Source organism: Neovison vison, chromosome 1, assembly GCF_020171115.1.
Source record: "Neovison vison isolate M4711 chromosome 1, ASM_NN_V1, whole genome shotgun sequence".
Lineage (NCBI taxonomy): Eukaryota > Metazoa > Chordata > Mammalia > Carnivora > Mustelidae > Neogale > Neogale vison.
The window spans coordinates 223,471,014-223,479,553 of record NC_058091.1 but is presented as its reverse complement, the minus strand read 5'-3'; the positions used below and the strand labels follow the sequence as shown (position 1 = coordinate 223,479,553).

Below are 8,540 nucleotides of genomic sequence, written 5' to 3'. Positions count from 1 at the left end.
GTCATGTCACAAGAATTGAGGTAAGACCGATTCCTCAAAGAAAACTTAAGGAACTACTATCAGAAAAGGAGGAATAAAAATGGAGGAAAAACATCAGATGCCCACTGTGCAAAAAACAGACACAGAATGTGTCAATTTACCATGAAGGTATTGGAGACTCACTTCAGCAAACCTCACCTGCACAGGCTTTTTCAAAACCATTTATCTAATTTCGTATTTACATTTTTCCATCTTTTTTTTCTTACGAGTGAGTTTTATTTGCACTCTGACCCAAACACAGATCCAAACACATATAGATGGTACAGTAATCAGAGCAAAATATGCTTTCTTGTGCTTTATTTCCCATACAAAACAATGTGGCAGGGTTCTTTTTCTTTAAAAGGGGGCCTCCAAATTATATAAGCTTTGGGGCCCACAGACCATGGAAGTGCAACTAGTAAAAATACTCAAACCTATTTTTGAAACTAGTAAGTATGTATTCCCAGGATATTGTACTTCCTTCTGCGTTTAGTGGAATAAAGCATTTAGTAGGTAGTTTGCTCACTAAATTCTTTTCAACAACTCAATCTCTTTTGACACTAACAGGAAATAACCCGATCATTCCCTTCAAATCTCCCCAACTTCTCAGAGCTCGGCATCTTCATGAATATTTCTTTGCCTGGGTCACAGATCAACACAAATAAGGTCCTTTCTCACTTTTGCTCTCATCTTGAGCTTCACTCCCAGATGAAACCTGCCTCCCATCTGGGCAACTCTGGGTCTCAGTGTGGTTCCTTAGAATAGATTTTTTTTTAAAAGATTTTATTTATTTACTTGACAGAGATCACAAGTAGGCAGAGAGGCAGGCAGAGAGAGAAAAGGAAGCAGGCTCCCTACCAAGCAGAGAGCCCGATGCAGGGCTCAATCCCACGACCCGACCCGGGGATCATTACCTGAGCTGAAGGCAGAGGCTTTAACCCACTGAGCCACCCAGGCGCCCCAGTGTGGTTCCTTATAGCCCCAACCTGAAGAAACTTCACAGACACTCCTAGTCACTCCAAACTAACATTTTTTAAAACTGCAAATCAAAATGAATTCTCTGAAATTACCAAACAGAGAATGTGAAAGGCGGATCTTATACTGGAGTGAATCTAGGATAGGAGATGGCGTCAAAGTAAATAAACCTACAGAGGACCCATTATTAGGGTTGTGCCGAAACTGGGTCTGGACGACCAGAAAATGTGCCCTTCTTATTGGGATTTCCAACTGCACTTTACCCTTCGATTTGGCAGTCAGACAGCCCCAGGAATGTAAATTCATGCTGTTCCGAGTGTGGGGGAAGGTGAGGGAACTAAGCCTGCCTGCTGCTATTCTGATTACAGCACTTGTCCCTGGGAGAGACAGCTTTGGCACGGATGCTACTTTTCTCCCCTCTCGGGAAAATGGCTTGGGCTGTGTGTATCAGGGAAGGCCAAGGGGCATCGACAAAGATAATTTCTGCTTAATCCCCCAGCAGGTTTCCAAATCTGTAGTCCTTCAGATGTGGCATTGAGTTTGAATCCATTTTTTCCCTCCCCCCACCTCCTCCAAGAAATATGGCTAGAAACCGGGCAGCACAATTATGTCGCCTTTTTTCTTTTAATTTGTTGAAATTGTCTCTAGGCAGAAGAAGGGGGGAGTTGAAACCAGATGGTTGTAGTTGGAGTAGAAGCCTACTACTGAGGAGCTTTGAGACGCTCAAATCTGGTGACAGCCACTATCACCCCGCAGGGAAAAGGAGGAAACAAGAGAAAGGTGGCAAAAGATTTTCCAAAGAGTGACCATCAGCATCCTGTTGTCTTTATCCTCTGACCACACACATGTAAAACGGAGTCTCCTTTCCTTTAATTCCCCAAAGGGCTACCAACCTTGGGTTAAAGCTGACTTTAACTCCTGGGGGTGGAGGGGTGGAAAGGGTTCGCTACTTGTTATAAAAGGGGTTTATATTATCACCAGGACTTAAAACAGTTTACAAATGAGTATTATCCATTCTTTCTTAAAGCTCCTTAGCCTGCCTGTAACTACTTTGTCAGCATCCCCATCCTTCACCACGTGCTAGCAAATCTCACCACATCATCTGAAGTGTTTCTCAACTTCTCCCTCCACACAGAAGCACAGAGAAAATGGAAACTGAGGAAAGAGGAATAGTCAGAATTGGCTAAGAGTTATCTTTTATCTTTTATCTTCTTTTATCTCCCAATATTTGGAGAGACTCTGCCAACAGAAGAGCTCCACCCTGGTCTCCAAGTCATCCAAACACCTGGAGGGAAGGGAGCACACCAAGATTCTCAATCTTTGTAAAATACTAGGCAACTACAACTGAATATCCATCCAGATGTCCACCTGTTAGGGTTTTTTTTTTTTTTTTTTTTAAGATTTTATTTATCTATCTATTTGGCAGAGAGAGGCAGAGAGGGGAAGGAAAGCAGGCTCCCCCGCCTAGCAGAGAGCCCAACATGGGGCTCCATCCCAGAACCCTGGGACCCGACCAGAGCCGAAGGCAGAGGCTTTAACCCACTGAGCCACCCAGGCGCCCCCCACCTGTTAGGGTTTTTTCCTTCCCCAACGGCCGGTATCCCCTTCACCACTAGTTCAACTCTCCAGCAGCAGCTGAGTGTTCTGGAATTCCTCTCCACCCTGCCTCTAACTGCCTGGAGTGAGCATCAGACTCCATGGTTTAAGGGCTCTGTCTCACACAACTGCCTACACTCCAGGGACCGACACGAGTACCAGGTCCACAGATTGCCCACACTCTGGTCGCACCTGAGACCCATTCAGAGGCTCCCACAAACCCCCCCTCAGATTGCATAATTTGTCAGCCTGCTCAAAGAATTTAGGAAAGGGCTTTAGTTACCAGTTTACTATAAAGAATGCAATGAAGGAAGAGATGCCCAGGGCAAGGTATGGGAGGAAGGGATGTAGAGCTTACCACTTTCCCAAACCTTCCACACCTCCAACCTGGAAGCTCCCCAATCCCACTATGTAGTGGTTTTTATGGAGGTTTCATGATGTGGATATGATTTAGAAGGTTACTGGCTATTCATGATTACATCAATCTCTAGCCCTTCTCCTCTTCAAGGAAGTTGGGACTGAGAGTCCAAATGTCTAACCAATTCTTCGTCTTCCTAGTGACAGAAGACTCCGATCACCCTTATCAACTCAGGAAATTCCAAGGCTTTTAGGAGCTCTGTGACAGGAACTAGGGACAAAGATCAAATTTCTTTCTTATCCCTCTCCTTTATGTTTACCTATCTTGTTAAAAAAGGGGGGAGGGGGACACAATCCTAGAGACACCCCCCCTCAGATGTCAGTCTTCCTATTTCTGGCACTCCCTCTGTGTGTACTCTTCATATCCTCTTAATAGAGTGACCAGGAACGTCTGATTTGTTCTTCATGAGGCTTTGGGACACATAATTTGTTCCTCTGTGGTAGACCTCTTTATCTGTCCCGCCAAACAAATCATTCAGGAGAACAAACATTAGAGCAGAATGCCAATTCCCCCTTCTCTTCTTCCCACAAGAATCATCAGATGTCAGTGGTAAAAGTGGACTTAAATGGCCCAGCAACTCACTCCCACCCACCCACCCCTTTACATAGGCACCCCCTCCACTTTCCTGGACCACCTCCGCCAGCCTTTGGCTCACTGATGTCTCATAGGGGAGACCTGGAGGCTCGCTCTTGTTATGTCTCCAACGGGAAACAGAACGGTCTGGACACTCTGGAACACAAGACCAGGAACGTTATTGGTGAAAACGGGAGGAGGACCAATTTGACTGAAACTGTGGGTTCTGCCCTACCGGCTGCTAGTCCCCTCCCTGTATGCCCAACAAAGACAAAACAAAAACAAAAACACAACTACACCAGCAACACACTCAGGGAAACAAGGCTTTCCTTTTAGGTCAATCAAGACCTTTTCCTTTTGAATGAAAAACCACGCTTGCGCCTCCGTTTGGGCTTTGATGCTCTGTGGCCCCCAGATGGCCTGAGATGGTGAGGGCCTTCCACGCACACAGGTTGGTTTGAAAACCATGTTTAGGTCCCAGCATGTGGCAATGTGCTCCACTCTGATGACACTTTGCGCTTCTAAGAATAGCGCAGATGAAGTAATATTGCAACTGACGTTCCCGGGGATTTGATTGGGTAAGTGCATAAACTGTGGAGGGAGAAGGGGGGTGGGTGGCTTCTCTGGCCGGATCACATTAGTATTCCCGTCCTATCAATGTGCGGGGCAGCGCACAACGTCAGGCGGACCGATTCCCGGCGTCTGCCAGTCCCGCCACGGATTCATTTGGGATCCTCAAACAGATGAGCCCGTAGAGACGGGGGATCAAGGCAGCCTATTAGAGCCGACTGCCTGCTTCGGGGACTGCCAGCCCTTCCAGGCCCCGCGACGGGGGTGGGAGGGAGGGGAAAGACGACGGAGCGCCGCTGCGGGAAGACACTGAAGCCGGAGCGACACTCGCAGCCCCCCCCACCCCCACCTTACAGCGCAGGCTTTGAAAGCTGCTCCCCCATCTGAATGGAAACTCAGAACCGCCTGGCGGCGCGTTCCTCCTCGCCCAGCGTTGCGATCCATGCCGAGGGGAAGGTAGTGCGAGCCCGCGCCAGCGCCCAGCTCCCGGGACAGGGCCGGCAATGCTGCTGAGCAGAACTTGACCGAGCCCCCTTCCTCGCTGCTCAGTGGAAGCGATGCTGCACGGCACAGCCAGCGCTTTCCCGGCTCTCCTTCAAGCTGAAGGTTACCCACCCGCGCAGCCAGCCCCAACCCTGTGAGCGCCGCGCCTCGATTCCCGGCTCCGGCTGCTTGGCGGCGCGCAGGGCAACGACCGGGCCGCCCGCGCCGGGGCGCACTGCACCAGCGGCTTCGGCTTGGTGGATGTGTATGCATGAGTTCTGCACCGAATGGGCGCAAAAAGCGCCCCAGCCGGTCCACCCGCTCCTCGATCTTCCAGATCAGCAAGCCCCCGCTGCAGAGCGGGGATTGGGAGCGCAGGGGCAGCAACTCCGAAAGCGCCCACAAAACCCAACGAGCCCTGGACGACTGCAAGATGGTAGGTAGAAAACTGCGCCTTTTTTTTTTTTTTCTTTTTTTTTTTTTTTTGGAGAGGAGGTGGGGGCATCTTGTATGTTAATCGTTTGCTTGACTGCCAGCCACTCCTCCACCCTCAGCTCCTCCATGCCGATCACGTGCACATGCACTATTTTTAAATCTGCAGTCCCCAGATTCGGGGTGACACCCGGGTCGTAATGAACCCGCAAAGAAGTGCCACGGCAAGGGTCTTAGGGTCAGCGGCTGTAAGTCATGCCTCTACCCCCTCAGAGAATGGTGGATAGGAAAGACACGTTGAAGTGGCTTGCTCACCAGGGAGGGAGAGGATGGGAAGGAGGGGGTGCTGCTTGGTGGGGAGACAGCAGCAAATAAACCCAAACAGAGCACACGGGGCGCTGCAGAGGGGAGGAAGGTTCCAGCGCAAAGGCTGTGGCCGGTCTTCCAGTCAGGATCCTAAGCCAGTCTCTGGTTCAGTGGCCTGGGAGGAGGTGAACCGTTTCCCTATTGCAACCTATCTTTGGCCTTCTTCCCCACGCAACTTAAAATCCTTATCTTAGCTGTAGTAAAGGGGATCATTATATGTGAGAGTTCCCAGCATCAAGCTCTAGTGACCTGGGAGTGGCATATGCTCTTGCTCTTCAGAAACTGAATTGGGGTGGGTGGGGGAGCGAGAGGACATCTGGAAATAGAGCTTCTGCGCCGGGACTTACTGATGAAAATAAACACTCGCCTTGGGCAAAGAGAAACTTACCATCTTTGTACCTTGATCTTTAAGCAGTCTGTAGCTGGAGACTTGTGGAGTTGGCTGAGGGGTCACTGAAAACCCATGTTTGTATACACCCAAATAGGAAATGTTCCTGAAAGAAAGTCCATTCTTTTCCAGCTTGTCCAGGAGTTCAACACACAAGTGGCCCTGTACCGAGAGTTGGTCATTTCTATCGGGGACGTCTCTGTCAGCTGCCCCTCACTCCGGGCGGAAATGCACAAGACCAGAACCAAAGGCTGTGAAATGGCTCGTCAGGCACACCAAAAACTTGCTGCCATCTCAGGGTAGGAGACTCTTGGCATTATTTTTGGTCATTCGTATACTGATGCATGGATGCTGACAGTGATTTCTGGTGGTCAAGACCTCAGAAGTGATCTGCAAATCTGGGGTTTTAACCAATCACCCTGAGCCAGGACTCTTTCGAGAGCTGTAGACAGACTAACTAGGTGCCAAATTACAATCTGAAGGTTGTGTGATTCTTAAATATACATATATTCAAGATCTGGGTCATTACGTGACTTTTCTTTTTTAAAATTAACTGGCAGTATGCTGTCCACATATCCGGACGCAGGGCTTCGGAATTTTTTTGCAGAATGTTTGGCTGTCAAAATGAAGTTAAGTCATCACGCCTCGAGATTATTTGTCATCTGCTGAACATCTACGGCACGAAAGGCCAGTTCAGTAGAGAGAAAATCTTTGCTAAATCCTAGATTGACTAAACTATTTATACCATGAGATAAATTCCTGTGATACCATTTAAAATAAAATCTCTAAAATAAAGTCTTGGATGTAAATTACTCTCCTCACTGTAGTGTATGAGAGGAAAGTTTTAACAGAAGAAAATTTTTATGAAGACTGGAAATTCACAAATTCATCTAAACCTAGGCTGTTCATGTGCCCCTCCCTATTATTTTTATCTCTTTTTATCCCCCTTATGGGTCCTGGGTCCTACTTTAGGTGCTAATACAGTGAGCAGAAACTTCTCCTCTGAGACCCCATCTACTTCTTCCTGATCTCTCAATATCAGGAAAGATGTTAGTCATGGATTTTGTCAACAGTTACTATACTCAAGTAAGAACACAGAGTGAGGAAACACAGGAATCCTTATAGAAATACATTAAGTGTTTGAGTCCATCTGGCTATAACCTTTATCTGTTTATCTGTGTATGTCTGTATCATAATCAAAGTTCAAGTCTATTAGACTAATCTGATAATGTTGCAGATTGATCATGTGTAGAAATTGAATCTAATTATCCATTTGAAGAAATCACTGTGTCATTTTTAATGCCAATAATATATGGCCAATAATATGTATCGTGACTATATATATATATATATATATATATACAGATTAGAAGGCCCTATGTTGCCTTTTTCAGTAACTGCATTTAACAAGTAGCATTTTATATCAAGAGAAAAGACACAGTATCTAATGTCCTTGAGATGAGACAAAAAGTGTATTACAAACCTATTTCATTTGGTAGAAATAGTTAGAACCTTCATCCTTTTCTGTCTTAACTGTTACACTGTGCCTAACAGGAAGTGAATCTGGGATTCCATCTAGAAGGTGGAAGGAGATTCAGTGTTTAAGGAATTCGGGGGAAGAAATGCAGCTGTGATAAATCCCAGACAAGAAGGAAGGTAAAACAATCAGAAACACAAAGGGGAACAGTGGTAGAGTAAAAACTGTAGAGAAACAATGATTCAGAAGGGAAAACAGCTTAACAACGGGAAATGTTATGCCCAGAGCTAAAGAGTAGCATCTTTGTCAACTTTGTGTCCAAGACTGTATGATGGGGTTATATTCAGGACTTCTCTAAGGAGAAACGCAAACCGTGACAAGTTCTAATCACAGAAGATAGACTGGAGAAAGAAACAAAGAGTTCGATTTAGTCTGCATTACCAAACACAAGAATTTCAGGTCCTTCCAAACTTTCAGGAAAGAAGGAGTCTGATACTACTGGCTCAAAGTTGAGTTTTGAGGATTTGAGATGGATTTGATATCTCAGGGGTTGGTAGCCCCTTGCTACTTACTTTTATGTTACCTGAGAGTTTATATTATTGGGAGCAGTTTTCTAAGACTTAGTGGGGAAAATATGTTGTTCTTAGAGCCTTGCAAAGATAAGGCCTACTCTGTACAGTGTTTTAGGAGAGAATCTTAAACATGTTCTCCTTAAAATAATGAATACAATTTAACCTTCTTCCTTAAAAAAAAAAAAAAAAAAAAGACAGCATTATGACCGAAGGAAATCTCTTTAGCTTCTTACCATCTGGGTTTCATTAATGAAGGATGTGATGATTCTTCTCAGTGCAATTCTGTTCCTAACATCGCTAGTTATATTGGCTCTCATGTCAAGTTTAATGTGAAAGCTGGTAGGGAGACTGTAGTATTCACCTTAAACTCTGATGCAGGGTTAAGAAAAGCAAAGGCTCCTGGGGAATGTAGAAACAAAGCCTAGATTTCTTGAGCTCCCATCACTTGCCAGCACAATCCAGATAATTCATAGAATAATCCTCTGAAGGAGAGGTGATTATTATCCTTATTTTAACAAATGGGTCTCAAAGAGGTTAAGGAACTTGCCCAAAGATACACAACTCAGAAGCAGTAGGACTGTGATTTGGCCCCACGTTGCATGCTTCTGAAATCCATGATCTTTCCTCTACATAATGCTGCCACTTGAAAAAGTATTATGTAAAAAGACATGA

At 45.9% G+C, this 8,540-nt stretch overlaps 1 protein-coding gene across 1 annotated transcript in view; it reads left to right on the top strand.

Annotated features, from left to right (window-relative positions):
- The first annotated feature begins 4,841 nt into the window (after positions 1 to 4,841).
- The window catches only part of LOC122919294 (regulator of G protein signaling 7 binding protein), a 102,105-nt gene continuing 98,406 nt past the window's right edge, over positions 4,842 to 8,540 (top strand). The window contains exons 1-2 of the mRNA XM_044268235.1: positions 4,842 to 5,069; positions 5,952 to 6,118. Coding sequence (XP_044124170.1) covers positions 4,905 to 5,069; positions 5,952 to 6,118 — 332 coding nt within the window. The 5' untranslated portion in view covers positions 4,842 to 4,904. The remainder of the gene's footprint in view (positions 5,070 to 5,951; positions 6,119 to 8,540) is intronic.